At 38.0% G+C, this 19,903-nt stretch overlaps 1 protein-coding gene across 5 annotated transcripts in view; it reads left to right on the top strand.

The window, feature by feature from the left end:
* The window catches only part of tanc2a (tetratricopeptide repeat, ankyrin repeat and coiled-coil containing 2a), a 143,894-nt gene that overhangs the window by 78,399 nt on the left and 45,592 nt on the right, over nt 1–19,903 (top strand). For 4 of the 5 annotated variants that reach the window (XM_057345087.1, XM_057345086.1, XM_057345089.1 and 1 more), the window contains one exon: nt 12,125–12,307. In XM_057345087.1, coding sequence (XP_057201070.1) covers nt 12,125–12,307 — 183 coding nt within the window. Of the gene's footprint in view, nt 1–12,124; nt 12,308–16,614; nt 16,724–19,903 lie in introns of those variants that run through there. The other variant, XM_057345090.1, reaches the window with a different exon arrangement.

The following is a 19,903-nucleotide window of genomic DNA, read 5'->3' as shown; positions in this document are numbered from 1 at the left end:
TAAACTGGCAACCCTGTGGGGAATGAACTGGCAACCCTTATTGTTACCTAAATATGATGTGACATCTTAGTTTATTGGTATTATTTGGCTAAATAAATCAATATTTATAAACAGAATAGCCAAAGGGCACAGTTTTGCAGGCTTATACAGTAGTTTGTAGGGGGTGAACTGGCAACCCTGTGGGGAATGAACTGGCAACCCTTATGGTTACCTAAATATGATGTGACATCTTAGTTTATTGGTATTATTTGGCTAAATAAATCAATATTTATAAACAGAATAGCCAAAGGGCACAATTGTGCAGGCTTATACAGTAGCTGATAGGGTGTGAACTGGCAACCCTGTGGGGAATGAACTGGCAACCCATATGGTTACCTACTGTATGTTACATATAAATTCATTAGTATAAAATAATCATTGCGCCTTGCCAAAGGCAATAGCTTGTGGGGGGTGAACTGGCAACCCATACGGTTACCTAAATTGATGTGACATCTAAATGTATTGTTATTATTTGGCTAAATTAATAAATATTTATGAATAGATTCAATGTGCCTTGTCAAATGGCACAATTGTGCAGGCTATAGCTTGTAGGGAATTAACTGGCAACCCTGTAGGGATTGAACTGGCAACTTGGTATGGTTACCTGTATTAATGTGACATCTAAATTAGTTTTGAAAAATATTTCACGGTAGGGAGGATTTACACGTCTGTTATTTGTTGGTTATTGAACTAACCGTGATGTGCATCATCGGGCAGCTGAGCTTGACTTGTGACGGCTCAGTTTAGATAAAAAAAACGGCCTCAAGTCTCGTGAAATGAAAGTGAACACCATCTCACTGTTCCAATATCTCTCCTGCAGAAGTCTCTATGTGACCAGCAAAAAGACTAAATTATTCAACAGTGGCAGACTACACCCACAGATCACATTTCTAGATGCACGCACACTCGCTTCTGCAGTACATCTGTGTGTGTGTCCTCTGTGGATGCCTGAACCAGTGTTCGCTAATAGGCTCCCTTTCAATGTTGAGCGAACGTCAACCAATTCAAGCAAGTGTGTCCAGTCAAGCGTTGTACAATTCTGAGGGGAATAGTGTAGAAACAAAACCGTTCGCCTTTTTCCTGAACTGTTTGAAGAGCGTGTTACAGAATATCCAAGGAAAGAATAGAGAGTGTTTCTCTGGAGTCATATCATAAACACTAACTATATTCCTTTTGAAGCAGGTTTGCACTGGCATCTTGCTAGACTGAGTTTTGTGACACTGTACGCAGTTGGTACCATAATGGCATAGCAATGCCCTGGCAACCATCCACAGAGCCTTTCCTCGGGTTTTTATGCTATATTGTTCTGTAGACATGTGTCTGGTTCCTTCTCCAATGCAAGTTTATGTCTCAGATATTTTCTGATCTACCAGGCACAACTTCATAAGTCTGATAACTCAGAAAAGTAATAGTAGATCACCTTAGCAAGTTTCATTATTTGGTGTTATATTTATGTGTTATGTCTGTAGCACAGGCGATGTGAGATGAGTTATGCGCTGAAATTTAATTCTGGATTTAATCCTGAAAGAATGTAATTTGAACAAACCCATAACCGTAACTATGAGTAATAGCCATAGATGTTGGTTTAGCAGCGCAGATAAAAGCAGGTTACAGCTTCTGTGAGCTCAGCTCTGAAGGCCAGAGTCTCATAAGAAGAATCACAGTAAGATGTCTGAGTCATAAAAGAAAATGTGAGCCGTCTAAAATGGTCATCCAAGAGTGTAGGAAATAAATAACATTGATTGTTATATGGCACAATACATTGCAGTTGACTGTTCCGCCTTATTTGTTCCAGAGACGTCATGTTATATTAAGTAACGTTTAAAAAACGTTATTTTTGAAATTTGTGAATCGATTCGAATCGCTAGCAGATTGAATCAGCATTCATATGTGAATCGTTTTTTTTCTCCCACCCCTATGGACATATATGTAAAATGCTTGCTCAAATATGGCCGTATATCTGATTTCTGGGAATCTCAATACTATTTTTTATTTTGTGCTACAACTGCTTAAAGTGTTTAGTTTCCACAATTTCTTTCTTAAACTTATTCTTTTCTTACATTTTCTAAATAGATAAAATGTATTCTTATCTTTCCATTACAGACTTTAGTTAAAGGATAGTTCACCCCAAAATTCTGTCTTCATTTACACACCATCAAGTTGTATACATTTCTCACTTTAGTTGAAATTTTCCAACTTGTGCGGAAGACATTTGCATCGCTGGCTGCGAGTTCGCGCCTATTCACGTTTTTGCATTGACTTTGTATGTAATTTACTCGCGCAAATCGCTTAATTCGCGTTTGGTGTGAACCCAGCATAAGTTGTTTTAAATTAACTGTGCATTAAACGTCTGTACCTGGGAATTTCCTATCACTCATTTCAACAAACTTCAGTCAGATCTGTCCAGATTTCTCCAAGACAGACTGTACGTAATCTACCAGAACGTAAGGCTGGACGATATGGCCAAAATTGATATTGAAATACATTCATGCATTTTGGTTAATACGATATAATTCTGATAACGATATAAACAATATTATAATTACGAATTATCTGTCAGACTCCTATAACCGAGCACATTACTCCCACATTACAACACCTGCATTGGCCTGCACTGTTTGCTGTACGGTGTCCTTGAGTGTCAGTTAGGCGCCTATAAATAAAATGTAGTAGTAGTAGTATTACAAAAAGTAAAATGTAAGAGAAATTGAAAGAGCCCTCTGATATGAACAATAAAATGCTGATCAAAATCATTCTAGATGCCAGCAGTGTGCAAAGCTACATATGATTATTAGAATAAGATATTTTTGTATAGGACTGTGCCCTTACCTTATGTAAGTTTCAAATATTAGAATCATGTTTACCAATAAAATTGAGAATAACTTTTCTAAATGTGCTTCAAAGCATAATTCCATAACTTCAAATGTGCTTTAAAGCATTGTCATATTTTCAAAGCTCTACAGGGGCACAGGCCTCCCATTACTTGACACTTTTTTTTGACATATTCTTCTAAATGAATCATTTTCAATTATTAACATCCACTGAATTTTATGTATGATTGTATTTCCCGTTTTTTTTTGGCAAAACTTTATACAAGATCTGCCATGCTCTCCTGCAAGCTGACATTAAGAACCGTTTTCATTCATTTCAGTGTCTTTCAAAGGCCCTACAGTGTGCTTCAGTTAGCTATAAAAAACTACGAAATTTGCCAACTCGTGAAATTGACATTGAGAACTGTTTAAACTTGTTCGTATTTATTTTCCGAAAGCAAGCATTAGTAAGTTGCAGATCCGTTTTGTAAATTAATATACGGACAAAATGATCAATATTAAACTTAGCCTGTGTTTACACTTGACTTCTTTTTTTCGAAGCTACTAGCGTCTGTTTTATATTATAATCCTATGGAGTAAACCGTGTTTTCAAAAACGTCCTGAGCGCTTTTTTAAACGCCAGCTCCGGCGTCTTTTTCTGCAGCTCAGAGCGTCTTTTGAGGTTGAAAAAGTTCAACTTTTCTGGGAAAAAAACGCCCACGTCAATCTCATTTTCCCCAGCTAACCAATGACAGAGACCTGTCGTTTCCATAACAACATGCGAGCAACGTGATTGGTCGAGAAGGCTCCAGCTCGAAAAAATAAAATGGCGGCCGAAACGCCCATTGGAGCATAGTTTTGTGTAAATGTAAGTTTAATTTTCACTTTCAACAACTTCTGATTGCATTTCTAGCGAGAAATTAATATTGTAGTTTTTAAATATGTGATTAGTTATTGCAAATACGCTCTCTGTTTGTAATTCAAATAAACTTCCGTTACGCTTCCTATCTGTTTCTCTGTGCTGCCTTCATGCACGCTGACGACGGAGTCTTGGCGTTCAGCTGCTTTTTGTAACCAAACGCTGCCAGCGGTTTTTACTAAAAAAACGCCTTGGTCAACTTTTTCTAATAAAAAAAGAAGTTACGTGTGAACACGGGTTTAAACTAAAGATTTATACTGGGGCAAGATGGAGTGGCGCTCCATAACACCAGTAGCAACTGCCGCGGAGCAGAGCGAGGGCTCAGACCCGGACGTATAATGTATATTGAAATATTGAAAATGTGTTATCAAAATTAATTCTATCGCGATAGTTATTGTTATTGAATTATTGTCCAGCCCTACCAGAACGTCATGAAATGAACATCTGAATGTTGATCTGTGAATTTATTAATGAAAGTAGTATCTCTGGGAATTGCCGAAGGTCTCCGAATACGCAGTGTTGCAGTAGAACTGGGCCACCATATGGAGCAATGGCTCTTTTCCATGAAACCACAACACACGCAATCATCCGCAGTTGCGTGGAGCATTACGAGTGGAGTCGCTGCGTGGCTACGGGAACATGCTTTCTACAGAGCGTGTCAGTTCAGGTCATTTGAAATCCTTGTTCCCGGGTCACAGAGCATTTTAGAGCTTGAGGTTGAAGATGGTAGAACACACCACTAATGGTGGCCAATTTCCTGCCTCTAGCTAGAGAAACCTCATATCTGTCTTTGACCTGATTGGTTGAATGCCATGTCGAGTGGAAAGGGCCTGCAGGTGGGACACATGCTGTCTCCAAACGAAACTGTAGATATAGCATGGGAATAGATCATTGGGCCTGTTTTGGATTAGATGCGCTGGCACATGGGGTTCTTAGTTTGTTTGTGGCCTTTTAAAGGGACAGTCATTTTCTCACCCTCGAGTTGTTCCAAATCTGTATACATTTCTTTATTTTGATGAACACAGAGAAAGATATTTGTGACCAAACAGTTCTTGGCCACCATTGACTACCATACACTCTTAAAAATAAAGGTGCTTAAAAGGTTCTTCACAGCGATGCCATAGTAGAACCATTTTGGGTTCCACAAAGAACCATTCAGTCAAAGGTTCTTTAAAGAACCATCTCTTTCTTACCTTTTTATAATCTGAAGGACCTTTTTTCGCCACAAAGAACCTTTTGTGAAACAGAAAAGTTCTTCAGATGTTAAAGGTTCTTTATGGCATCGAAGAACCTTTTTGAAGCCCTTTTTTTAAGTGTAGTAGGAAAATTTACAACGGTAGTCAAAAGTGCCCCAGAACTGTTTGCTTTCCTACATTCTTTAAAATATCATCTTTTGTGTTCAATAGAACAAAGAAATATATACAGATTTGGAACAACTCGAGGGTTAGTAAATGAAGACAGAATTTTCATTTAAGGGTGCACTGTTCCTTTAAGTAAAATAAAAGTAACTAGGTAAAAAAACTAGGCCTGTGATTCTGACTCTGATTGCTTATGAATATGTCAACAAAGGTCATACTTATGACAAAACGTGCTGTGTGATATGACATATTAAGCGCACACACGCTCTTGTCCTACCACATGACATCTGATCTTCAAGACATTAATTGAATCTCTTGATGATATTCATTTCACGCAGAACAACAAAGGTCTCGGTGGGGATGTATGGAAAATGATCTTCTTCTCTCTCTTTTTCCCTTTCTCTCTCCCTCTGGCTCTTTTTCCCGGCACTGTCAGTGTGGGCTTGTGTGACGAGTGATGGTTCTTTTCCAGACTCAAGGGCACTGGGCCGATCCGGGCTCAGATTTAGTGGGGTGTTTTGATTAGGCGAGCAGGTTCTGCTATCAGCCTACATAAATTAGAGAGCAGCTTTCTGAATTGCACTCAATCCTCCCACCGGGCTTGTATCAGCTCATAACCGGTGTGTGTGCTGAGAGACTGTAAAATACATTTGTAATAAAGTACAAGAGTATCCGAAGTATGCGTTGATTAGCTCCCGATGGTTGTTGGTCATTTACCCTCAATATGTGTTCTCTGATAAGGGTGTTTGTCTCTGGGTGTTAAAACAGGACAGATAAAGTCTGCACCGCCGAGTCACTTTCCATTTGCACTTCTCAACCAGATGTCTTGAACAGTGGCGTAGGCAGAAATTCATTTTTGGACGGGCCTGGGCAAAAGTGAGCGGGCACCTTGACTGTCTTGGCTGTTTATTTGTAATCTTCTTTTTTTTTTTTTAATAAACTGCGGCACATAACAACAACAAACTACCACGTCTCAGTCCCAAACACGTTTTTAACAAGTATTGCATTAATATTAATCTAATTTTTATTGATTTACCTAAACACCTTAATTAAAATTAAAATTTAAAACGAAAATAGTGCTTAATTAATCAATTTGTTTATTTAATAACGCTCAAATGAAACGTTTAAAGCACATAAGGCAGTTTTTATCCAATTCATTTTTTAATAATATAAATATTTTCGTAAAGACAAAAATAACGCTCGTTTAATCAGTTAGTTAATCAAATTAAATAATAATTAACACTAAAATAAAACATTTAACAAAATTTCACATAAGACCGTTCTTATATCAAGTTTTTCATTGCAGAATTATGTTCTACTACAATTTGTTGGTAAAATATAACCATATAAACGATGGCTGTTATAATTAGTTTTCAGGATTTATTAAAACATATGAAAGGTCAAATAATTAATATTTGTAACAATGGCTGATGGAGGAGTTCTCTCCCAGGGAAATTCACGTTTTTTTTAATAATTGTTAATAGAAATTTGTTTTGACATCGCACTAGCTAACACATAACGTTAGGCTAACTGCATGCAAAGTGCAAAGGACATGAAAACAAACTCACATGCACGAAATGGCGCAGTCAATCAAATTCAATAAGCATCCAAATTGACATTTTAGTATTTTAAGATTTGAGATGACACAGTCATGTTTGTAATTATGTTGAATACAATAACATTACAATAATTTAATAAATAAAATATTTGTGTAATAACTTGGTGGGCCTATTCATAAAGTGGGCGGGCATGTGCCGCTGGCTACGCCCCTGGTTTTGAAGCAGATTGAGTGTAAAATGTGGTGCTTAATCCAACAAACAAAATACGAACATATTCACGTTTTGGCTTACCTAGGCAGCAATTGATGGAATGTTGTAATTCACTATGAAACATTCTTCATTGCCAGCAGATTAGTTTAATTAACACAAATGGAGCTCCTTAAGGGAAAGCGACCATCAAAATTTTTGTCTGATGTTAGCACATTGCATTCTGGGATTGCCTCTCTCTCTCTCTCTCTCTCTCTCTCTCTCTCTCTCTCTCTCTCTCTCTCTCTGAGATGCAAATGAAGAGTTTGGTTCCAGAATGAGATAACTCTTTTTATAATGTTATCATGTTTTTATTGTGTTTTATTGTGTTAGTTAGCTGTATTTTTTTAGCTATTATGGCTTAAATCAAAACAAGCCAACTGCAGTTTGATTGATATTAATTGGAATGCACAATAAAAAAAACATGATTTTTGAAAAATTCTAAAAGCGGAGTGATCTCATTTTGGAACCAAACTCTTCAAATGTTGAGTTGTGTGTCGTCACGGTGACACAACATCCGCCAACAGCTCTATGTCATGTGATGGGCACGAGTCAAACTCATAAGGGTCTCCTGAGACCAGGTATCCTTTGGTTACGTGTGTAATTTCATTAAAGACATTTTTATTCCTACTATGGAAAGTCAATGGGGGCAAATTTTAAAGTAAACTACTCCTTTAAAACGTCTTTTAATTTAACACAGACAAATCATAACTAGTGAAAGTTTTATGACAAGACCTTAGACCTCAATATATATGATTTGTGTGTACCACATCATTCATTGCAATTGTAGTCATGACATTATTCTACCAACAATCCCCTCCTCCCCACCAAAGATTCAAGACCATTGGCTTTAAGGGACTGTTCATTGCTGTCAGACTAAAATTTTGTATCTCCAAAACTGCCACTTTACATGAAATGAAAAAAAAACTGAATTTTTCAATAAAGTTGACAAGCTATTTTTAATATTTTTAAGTGGTTAAACCCAGAGACAAACATGAAGTGTGACCAACAGTGATTATTTATGGAGAAAAGAATAAAAATCATGCAGAAGGAACATGCAAGGTTTCAGTCCGTTAAACAATTTTATTTAGTCCCTGATTAGTCTTTAAGAACCAGTACATTGTTGTTGGAAAGACTGTTTTAGTTATTTAGAGTATAGTACAACTAAAAGAAAAATTAAGAGAGACAAAATAAAGAGATTGTGTTAGTAACTAGTTACTAAGTAACTAGTTACTGTAACTTAATTACTTTCCCTTGAAAAGGTAAAGTAAGGGATTAAGCGGGGTTCACACCATAACTATAACGATAAAGATGCAGAGAACGATATCGTTGGGATCACTTTCAGAACGATTTTTTTCCAGCTGATGAACGATAAAACATACTGTCAGACAGTTTCTGGCAGATAATGTTTGACTATTGGTGATCGCAACGCGGCTTTTATGTCAGAATTAAAGCCTGTAGTGGTCGGAAAGCGGTGTGTTTACTGCGGGATATTATATATGTAACGCTTATGTGTCAGCAAGCTGGCGAAATATAAGCTTTACGTCCCGGACATGAGTGCACAGCCTTCAGTCAGAGCATCCAGCCTTTGCTGTCATATTTTGGAGAAAAGATGCATCAGCAGCAGGTCATCTACATTCATTTTAGTGACTGAGAACACTGCAGCGCGCAGGCTTAAAATAAAGATAGCGTTATTGTTATCGTCCGCTGGTGTGGATGCAAATATAATTATAGTTACAGTTATCTTTATAGTTATCGTTATAATGTGAACGGCCATTTACTCTTATTTTTTCTGTAATTTAATTACAGTTACTTCTGATGTAATTATACTCAAAACTGTGTGTAATATGTGTGTGTGCAATAGTGGGATTGACATCAAAATCCAGTCTAACTTTAAAATCCGTGCTTTAATGTTTAATTCTCACATTTGTAATACTTTGGTCAATTAATAATTTATGTAGTTTAATATTATTTATTTGAATGAATTAAAAGAGCTGTTTCATGTCTATCCTTGAATCACTTAACTAATCAAGGTTGATATAGGATATAGAAAGTAATCAGTAATTAAATACTTTTTGGAGAGAGTAATTTGTACAGTAATCTAATTACACTATTGAATATGTAATTAGTAACTAGTCATTAATTACTTTTTCAGAGTAACTTACCCAACACTGACTGTGTATATGTGGTTGGTAGCAGGTGGGTGCTTCATTCATCAGTATTTCCTCTCCATTTCTCTCTTCCTGTCTGTGCCATCTGTCGCTGTGGCCAGACTGGCCGCAACATGGGCTCTTCCTGTCTGACGCCATCCTATGACGCAGCCGAGTGGACATGCTGCGAAGTCTTCAGTCCAGATCTCACACTCATACAACCAAAGATTATTTAATGTACTCCTACAAAAATGAAAGTAGTATTGCCACCTGTTACAAGAGTCGCTCCCTGAATTGTGTTGGTGGGTGCAGTGAAAATTGTTTTGGCATCTCACTGTAAAAAAATGTATCGATATGGCGACAATTTAGGTGTTTTTTTAAACAAAAAAAATATTAAAATTACTATTAATTTAGCTATGAGTGCGCTACAGCTTTCCTGCAGATTGTTTGTGTAAAATAACCATTTCAGCTTCGGTTTCCATTCTGCATTGCAGTAGCCGAGTTTGACGCCGTGTTCACAAAGATGCAAGATCCGACAGCTTGACGTCTCTCGGAAGTATGTTTAATTCTGTCTACTGGTGAGAGATGGAGAGAGCGTTTAAAGAGTCAGCTTAAAGGTGGCTTGAACCATGACATCAGCCTCATTTCATGAGTGAAATGCTGTTTAAATGCTTTCTAGGTAGGTAGCTCGCTATGTTTAAAACAGGCAAAAAGCCATGTTTTATTTATTGGCTCCTAGCTAGCCATTAACTAACCGACTGCAATTGTTCCAAAACGCCGCTATCTGCTTTAGTCTGATGTAGAGTAGGGAGAAAAGAAGTGGGCAGCGATTAGATAAGAACCGTCTGGCCGTGAGATGAATGTAGGGTGGGGCTGATGGATGGAGATGAAAATGAAAGGAAGAATCTGCAGTGGAAGAGAGGGAGAGAGAGACTGTAAAAAGCATAAAAGTGATGGCTTGACATCAGTCCAGAGCCGCACCCAATGCAAACACACACGCACACACACGCACACACACACACACACACACACACACACACACACACACACACGCGCACACACACACACACGCACACACACGGATGATTTACACAAGCTCTCTGAACAGTAAATGCGAGTAGTAAACTGGGATCTGATCTCTCAGGTCTGATAACAGTCACATGCAAGTGATTAAATGTCTTCCAGCACCCTGCTGCTGCCACGAATGAAATTTGGAGTTTAATTGGTAGTTAATGAAAGATGGCATTTTAATGTCAGCGCAAATACTGTACACACCTGCCTGTATTGACATGCTGTATTGTGACGGTTCTTTACCGTTGACTGACAAAGATGTGTGCAGATTTTGGCGTCCAGTGTGAGAACGCTGGTCTTGATATCTGCGTATTGATCAGAATGTGTTTGAGTGTAAATATACAACTAGGAAAAACATTAAGAGACCAGCATCTCTAGATGTACATCTCTAGCATCTCAGCATTTCTAGATGTATTGGGTCCATTCCAGTCCAGTGTTTGTTGAATTTCAACAAAATCAAACCTCAGCAGTGACAAAGTCATCCAACAGCAATGTGAAAGACTGACAGCATGACAAGACACATGTGATAAAAAATCAGGGTTATCACATAAAAACATGGACAAACATTACTGTTGTATTGCTTAAAGGTGAATATGAACTTGTTTTCTTTGTACAGTATTATTTGAGGTCTGAAAAAATACAGAGCATCTTTTGTGTTATTTTGACCTGTTTCTTCAGTTTTCATTTTCTGTAAATAAAATAAAATCGAAACAAAATTTTGTTTGAATTTATTTTTTTACCCAAATTATCATTTTATCAAACACGTACCTACTGTATAAATAGTAAATTCAGAGAAGCTGAAAATAATTGTAAAATTGTCTCTTATTTTTTCTGTGGCTGTATGTATTACATGTATTTCTCTTTATGATTGTGTAAATTTGTGTTCATCATCCATTCAAATTGTGGAATTTAGGCATTAGTTTTAATGGAGTAGTTCCCCAAAATATGAAATCATTGACAACTTATCATTGACTCATGCTATCCCAGATGTACTGTATATAACAAACTTTTTTTCAGCTGAAAGCATACAAATCATTTTATATTTCATCTTAGAGTATATGGGACTCAAAATGTCTAAGCTCCAAAAAGTATGTTTGTCTTTTATTAAAGTAATCCAAATGACTCCGGTGTGTTAATAAAATATATTCCAAAGCGAACCGATACATTTAAGCGTCTAAGATTTTAAGCTGATTTAATAAAATTCGCTAGTTGCACAAGATGGCGCCGTTGAGCTTTTGGGACGCCAGGGTCGGCAGACTATTTTTCGGTCGTGTAACACTGTATGGAAAAAGGTTTTTGATTTTTAGATAAAAAAGAAGAATGTAATATATCAGCGATACGACAGATCCTCTTTACATTGCTGGGCACTTCATTAAGCCAAAACAACTCGATAGTGATATACGACCAGAAATTAGTCTGCCGACCCTGGCGCCGTCTTGTGCAACTAGCCTATTGAAATGCAAACAAGCAGATCCAAGTGCTAAATTTTAATATGCCTTACTGTATGACTAGTTGTGATGTGGATTTCATCACAAGACGTATAATAACCATATAGATTTCAAATGTGGCTGTATTTGTATATGAATCGTTTTATACTCTTAACATTATGAGAAATATTCGAAAATATTTAACGCGCTAAAACGTTTCCGAGGGGTCTTAACGTGTCAGTGCACATTCAAAACAGAAAGTATATCTGACAAGCATGACAGCTACAAGCACTAGACAACATGTTTGAAGTGTCTCAGTCTGTGTCTTTCTGTATCTGTAGCTTTGTATCTTGAGGAACAGTGATAGCAGCGTGTTATTAAGATGAACTGAGAGAGTTCGTGTTTCTGAGTCCTCACATATTTTGAGCCGCTCCGATAGGCTGTGAATCTTACCAGCGCATGTGCAGTTCATTCTGGGATTTATCTGTGCATGTTTTTACTGTGTGTTTGAGGTTTCTAAACCCTCTCTTTCTTTGCCCCTCCAGGCAGTGACTCCACAGAGGGCGAGTGTGTGTTTGAGGGGGATTACGCCGTCCCTCCTCTCCCAGTGACTGAAAACATGCAACACATTCGCATCATGGAGGGCGTGTCGCGCTCTCTCCCCTCCTCGCCCCTGCTCTCCCACCAGGCCCTCAACATGCGCCTCCAGCCACTCAAGAGACTGCCAGGTAATGCAGACACAATGCGCATACGTTTGTGTGCTGCTACGTGCTTTAACATTTGTGAAATTTGTTTGGCTGTGTGTGGGTTGCATGTGCACTGTGTGTTGTGCTGCGATTGGTGAGTGCCACCTCCTGTTCTCCTCTTGAACGCTCCCGCTGAATGCCAAAACTCCTGCTGAGAGCACAAACGCATCCATCTTACACACCGGAGAGAGCGTGAACGAGTTTGTTTGTGTGTGAGAGGCAACAGTGTGTACATGTTACACCGATGAATGTGTTGAGTGTGGAAAACAAGCTTCTTTCTGAGAAAGTTTGGGGCTGTTTGAGAATTCTCACCGTTCCATTTCCTCTGCAAGTAATATTCATTTAAAGGAATAGTTCATCCAAAAATGAAAATTCTGTTATTTATTCACCTCAACCTGGTTCCAAATCTTCTTTTTTCAGTAAAATGCAAAGAGTAAATTTGGAAGAGAATCCCGGCTCTTGTCTTTTTTCTATATAATAAAAGCAAATATGGCCTTGGCTGGTACTGTCAAGCTTTAAAAAAGAGAATCGTAAAACTATCATAAAACTGGTCTGTGTGACTTGCTTTTTTATTTCAAGCCATACAACAAAGTTTTGTGGTTGATTCCGTACACGAACCCTGTTTAAATTTAAATTTTACTGCAAAACACAAAAGAAGATATTTTGAGAAATGTCTCGGTGATTTTGTGTCCATAAAATGGCAGTCAATGGGGCTGTTGTTGTTTGGTTACCAACATTCTGCAAAATATTTTTTGTTTTCCACAGAAGAAAGTCATACAGGTTTGGAATGACAAGAGGATGTATAAATTGCGTTAATATTGCGATAGTTACATGTATCGATATTTTTGCACAGCCCTATTCTGAACTGGTACTGCTTAAAAAATTAAAGGCTTTTGTTGAAACTAGTAACTTTGTATTAGCACCTATTGTATTATTGCTCCTGTATGACATTTCGCTTTATTGCTCCCTGAACTCTCTGTAAGTCGCTTTGGATAAAAGCGTCTGCTAAATGACTAAATAATTTTTTTTTAAATAAAATAATAATAATAAAGGCATACTCCACCCAAACATGAAAATTCTGTCATGAATTAACACCCTCAAGTTGTTCCAAACCTGTATAAATTTCTTTTCAAAGAAAGATATTTGGAAAAATGCTTGTAACCAAACAGTTCTGTACAAAAGTATTGTATTTGTTTTTGTTCTGTTGAAACAAAAATGAATGAGCTGTGTATTTGTTTACAAAATTACTTCTAAGCATTTAAGGAAAAGTTTGAGGAAAAGATGAGAAACAAATTCATCCAAGTGTGTTTGTGCATTGGCACTTGCCGTTCTGAGACACTGCAGTTCTCTCAGCGGCCACAAGGGTGTGCCGGTTTTATTCTCTTATTTTAGTTTCTTTGCTTCATTCTCTCGGTCATTCTGTTTGCATAGAGGCTGAGCTTTTTTTGCATGCTATAAATGTTTCACAGATGACTAACAAATCTGATCGGATAGCCTTTATTTGACATGGTCATAACATTGTAATCAACATAGTCACTTTGTGCTGAAGAGTTTTGATTTGTTTCTTATAATGAATGAACATTGATCAACATATTTAGATTATTAGCAAGTTACAGTTTCAAAGTGGTGCTTTTGCAGGAAAATAACACTTCTCTCGATCCACTATCCTCCTATATTTCTCTATAGTAAAAGTGGCAAAAGACCTAAAATTCCCCCTCTAATATCCATCAATGTACTGACATCACATTCTCTAAGTTGTAGCCTCTCTTTCACCTCCTCTGCTTTTCTCTCCCCCCTCAAGCTTGGAGCTCTGCCATCGGCGTTTCCATCCATGCATTGTTTTTCTTACTCTTATCATTTCTGAGTTGTTCCACTGAGCGCGTCCAGTCCGGCCTGTCCGCGGAAGCCCCTTCCCAACACAATGACCTGTTTTCACTCACATTCTCCTGGAAGCGGGACAGCACAGAGAGTGTGATTTCCTTTTCTTTCCATGTCCTGTATCGTTCTTCCAACCCGGTGCTAAAATGAACGCTGGCTCACGGTTCCATTTCCTCTGCCAGCAATATTCATTTAAAGGAATAGTTCATCCAAAAATGAAAATTCTGTTATTTATTCACCTCAACCTGGTTCCAAATCTTCTTTTTTCAGTAAAATGCAAAGAGTAAATTTGGAAGAGAATCCCGGCTCTTGTCTTTTTTCTATATAATAAAAGCAAATATGGCCTTGGCTGGTACTGTCAAGCTTTAAAAAAGAGAATCGTAAAACTATCATAAAACTGGTCTGTGTGACTTGCTTTTTTATTTCAAGCCATACAACAAAGTTTTGTGGTTGATTCCGTACACGAACCCTGTTTAAATTTAAATTTTACTGCAAAACACAAAAGAAGATATTTTGAGAAATGTCTCGGTGATTTTGTGTCCATAAAATGGCAGTCAATGGGGCTGTTGTTGTTTGGTTACCAACATTCTGCTTTCCACAGAAGAAAGTCATACAGGTTTGGAATGACAAGGGGATGAATAAATGATGAAAGAATTTTCCTTTTTGAGTGAACCGACCCTTTAAATACTTCATTCACAAATTGAACTGACCTGGTTCTTGAGTTCAACCAGAGTTCAAATTTTTGGGTGAACTATTACTTAAATATTTGCTTTCATCTTCCGAAAAGCACTAGATGTGTTTCACTTGGCCACTAGCTATATTTACACACAGCTTGATTGTGTCTTCAGAGAACCATATCAGCCAAAGTTAAACTAAATTCAGGTCCGTTAGATATGCACTGCTGGAATAGGTTTTGTCTTATTTTATACCGTACAACATGCTTGTGTGTGCAGCGTGCATGCGCACGTGTGTCCGCGTGTTTTCACAGCCGTTCTAATCTTACATAGGCCTGTGCTTTATTAGTCATGCCGAGCCTCGACTCTTGTTTCCCCACACCACACTTGTACTGTACACTTTAATGGGCTTAAGATAAAATCAAGTGTCTTTGTGTTGAGTGACTGAAGCTGCAATTACTTATGGGACTAAAGGGAAATCTTGGCTCACATCATCTCATGGCAGTCGAGATGGATGTTCTCGGTAACCCGCACTGGAGCTCTTCTCCAAATGAAACATTCTCCCCCCTAATTTTTTTGGCCAGAATGAGTTCTGGAACTGGAGGGTACGCTTCCACACTAATGATGGCAATCATTGCCGAGTGACTGCTTCCGTTCCGGTGACTGATCTGTGACCTTTGACCTCGCAGTTATTTTAACCAGCGTAATTACACTAATAGTTAACATTCTGAAAGTTTTTAATTGGATACAGGTAAACTCACAAGCACACTTGAAAAGCCTTTAAATGCATTTTATTTTATGCCAATTATTAATTATATCATATTTTAAAATAACAGTTTGTCCTTTTTTAAATAAGGTGTTATCTTTAGTTATCTTGATCTCTCACAGTTGAACATATGGGGTGTGAGTGTCCACTATGGGTGCCAGTATATCACATGGTGTGACTCCGCCTCCTTTGCTTTAAAGGGATACTTCCCCCAAAAATGAATATTCTGTCGTCATTTACTCACCTTCGAGTTGTTCCAAATCTGTATACATTTCTTTGTTCTGATGAACACAGAGAAAGATATTTGGAATAATGCTTGTCACCAAACATACAGTATACTGCCCCCCATTGACTCCCATAGTAGGAAAAAATACGTTATCATTTTTTTGTTCTGTTGAACACAAAAAAGAAGAAATTTTGAAGAATGTAGGACAGCAAACAGTTCTGGGGCACTTTTGACTACCATTGTTTTTTTCCCTACTACGGTAGTCAATGGGGTCAATTTTCACTTTTAGGTGAAGTATCCCTTTAACCAACCACTCTCATCATGACAACAGCGTCTTCGAATGAGTGACGTGTCTTCCTGGGCTCTTACAGCATCATTCACTCCATCCCTCTCTTTCTCATCACTCTCACTGAATCTCTCTCTCTCGCTCGTCCTTCTCACCCTCTCACTCTTTTTGTTGCCTCTCCTCTGCAGGCTGAAAATAGCCCTGCGTTTTTGCGGCTCGGGGGCCGCAGAAGTGGGATATAATTGGTAGCACGACACCTCCTCGTTTCCGGTCCCAGGTGACACTTTGACTTCCATATGTGCCATGATCTACGTACTCTCTCTCTATTTCACCATCCCTTACAAGACTTCTTTCTGACTCTTGCTCCTCCTTCTTGAAAAAAATCTCCTCGCCTCTTCTCTCATCTTGAGCATCAGTTTGTCAGCATCACTCCAAAAGATGCCTCATCTCAGCTGGAGTTTACTTAAGATTCAGAGAACATGCCAGTGAGTTTCTGTATTCCCAGGACGAGTTGTCGATTTTGGATTTATCCGTGTACAAGGAAGGAAGAGATGTCAGGATGAAAGCGGTGAGCACCTTGTGTCAGATTATCACTTTCACTCGCTCTGCATCTTTACAGACTCGCATGTTTCCAACTTTTTATCTGTTATGTTAGTGTTTACTAAAGAAAGCGTCATTATTGATAACTTATGGGGTTTAAACTTGATTCGTAATTTGTGATATGGACATAAATAGAACCTGAAATCATTTCTCTTCTTGAGGAGAAGTGTAATATGCAACGGGACATATGATTTTGCATAGTGATGGTGTCACTTGGGAGTGGGTTCTTTTCACTTTGTCCAGCAACCACCCCAGCACAATAGAAACTATGTAGCAGTACCTAGCAACTACACTAAACTCCTTAGCAGCAGCATAGCAACCACCTACAACAAGAGCATCATGTGGGTGAGTTTGATATGAGCATCACCATGAATTCTTGCCACGCTACTAAATTATTGACAGATTTTTTCACATTGCCATTATTTAATTGAAGTTTATTAAGTACATGAAAAGCTAATTATACATTTAATATACAATACACATGATATATATTTGTGGTTTTCCCATTGGGATGGAAAATGTGACATCGCCCGAGATCTAATCATGGCAACTGGGGACGGCGTCATTTAAGATGCCCCGGTCTCCAGGGCAACCCTTTACATAACATGGCCGCATCACATAAAGACGCCTGTTGACAGCTGCCATCCGGTCCCGGGTGAGATCTCGTCACCGGGGACATAAATGAGCCGTCACTCCTCATTAGGAAGAAATCACAGTGCACGAATTGTGATTTATCAGTTCTGACGGGTGATGGGTGCGTGGACCGACCAGCTGTTGTGTTTTGTGGTGGGGCCAGAACGGAGAAACAAGTATGAAGTGTTCTCTTAGTAAGCGTGGGAGATGTTTTTTATTTTTAACATGCTGTTAACATGCATATGTCCCGTTGCAATATAAGTGTGGTGGTGAGCAGGTGGGAATCTCTTCTTGCTGGTTATTTAGTTGGTTAGCAGGTTGTTTGGTTTAAGAATAACAACGATTGCTCAGTTATCACTAGTTGTTTATTCTGCATGTCATTTTTAAAGTTACATGTGGTAAATGCATAGGTTACTTACATTGGTTACGTCTTTGCCAGTTATGACAGCTGCTGAGCAGAAAAGGCCAAGGGATCTGTCACCTTTCTCAGTTTAGTCTGCAGAGCTCTGAGCAAACAGTCTGGATCTGTCCCCACAATCTTTTTGAAAATCTCTCTTATTTCTCATCGTTCTTTTTGATTAATTCTCACCTCGCTGAGCCCTTTAAATCATAACCAAGCAGTCGACAATCAACAGCTCAAAAGGATAGGTGTACAGTCTGACTGTTTGGATTTATTGGATGTCTTTCCAGCAAAGTCGGTCTTTGATGTTTGTCTGTGGTGACATGTTATACCACACAATCTGTATTCTATGTTATATGTAGACTCATATAGCATCTATACTGACATCCACATTTATTATATAACTGGTTATTTATTATCTAATTATATGTAATCTTTTCAAGTCCAGTACTTGCAGAATCTGCTTAAAGTGGCACTGGGGTGCAGGTAAAAATAAAGGTGCTTCAAATGTTCTTCCCAGCGATGCCATAGAAGAAACGTCTTTGGTTCCACAAAGAACCATTCAGTCAAAGGTTCTTTAAAGAACTATTTGAAATCTGAAGAACGGTTCTTCGGATGTTAAAGGTTCTTTATGGAACCATTTAGACAAAAAAGGTTCTTCTATGGGATCATGAAGAGTGTTGTCAGCAGGGAATTTTTGTACATTATTTGCTTTTAATGGCCTCCCAAGTTTTATTAAGAAGTTATGAGGTACAAAATGGATCAAGTTGGTGTAGTATTTTAAATATTATTTTTATTGGGATTTTTCAAACATCAGAAACAGACAACAACAAACAAAAAGACCCTTCATATGACAAAACTCATACAAAAAAAAAAGAGGATGGCCATATACCAATCCAACCTCACCTACAAGCGGTAATCACAGTGACTACAGAAAATGCATAAGTGCATGATACAACTTAGAATTAAAAATAAATAATACATTGATCATTAGACTTGGCTTGACAAAAGTCAAAACTGGTTCCCACGTTTTGTCAAATTTTGCAGTTAAGTTGGTATATACAGGTGCTGGTCATATAATTAGAATATCATCAAAAAGTTGATTTATTTCACTAATTCCATTCAAAAAGTGAAACTTGTATATTATATTCATTCATTACACACAGACTGATATATTTCAAATGTTTATTTCTTTTAATTTGATGATTATAACTGACAACTAATGAAAATCCCAAATTCAGCATCTCAGAAAATTACAATATTACTTAAGACCAATACAAAGAAAGGATTTTTAGAAATCGTGGCCAACTGAAAAGTATGAAGATGAAAAGTATGAGCATGTACAGCACTCAATACTTAGTTGGGGCTCCTTTTGCCTGAATTACTGCAGCAATGCGGCGTGGCATGGAGTCGATCAGTCTGTGGCACTGCTCAGGTGTTATGAGAGCCCAGGTTGCTCTGATAGTGGCCTTCAGCTCTTCTGCATTGTTGGGTCTGGCATATCGCATCTTCCTCTTCACAATACCCCATAGATTTTCTATGGGGTTAAGGTCAGGCGAGTTTGCTGGCCAGTTAAGAACAGGGATACCATGGTCCTTAAACCAGGTACGGTAGCTTTGGCACTGTGTGCAGGTGCCAAGTCCTGTTGGAAAATGAAATCTGCATCTCCATAAAGTTGGTCAGCAGCAGGATTATTAAATAATCGTCGATTGTTTGACCTCATCGCGATGGTTTCAGATCATCGCAATTATTGCACATCTCTATAGAAGACACTAGGGGGAGCTGCAGTGCATCTGCATATTGCACATTTCAGTGTATATATTGTAACTAAAGCATGGTAATACTTGTAAAATGTACCACCACAACACAATCACTTAAAAAAAATGACTAAAGCATATACCATACAAATTACCTGCAGTACAATTTAATATTATTTAAGCAATTCTCAGTGTGAAAACCAGTCTACCAAAATTTCATTAACATACAAGTAAAATTGTATTATAGTCTTGCAAGTGAGAAAAAAACAGACTAGAAGCTTTTGACTGATAGTATTTTAATGGTGGCTTCAATTCACACCTGATCAATATACTTAATTTACAAGTATTTGGTGGTTGT

This window comes from Triplophysa rosa, linkage group LG11 (genome assembly GCF_024868665.1).
Source record: "Triplophysa rosa linkage group LG11, Trosa_1v2, whole genome shotgun sequence".
NCBI classification, from domain to species: domain Eukaryota; kingdom Metazoa; phylum Chordata; class Actinopteri; order Cypriniformes; family Nemacheilidae; genus Triplophysa; species Triplophysa rosa.
Note: the sequence above shows the minus strand (reverse complement) of the source record. Positions and strands in the feature narration are given on the sequence as shown.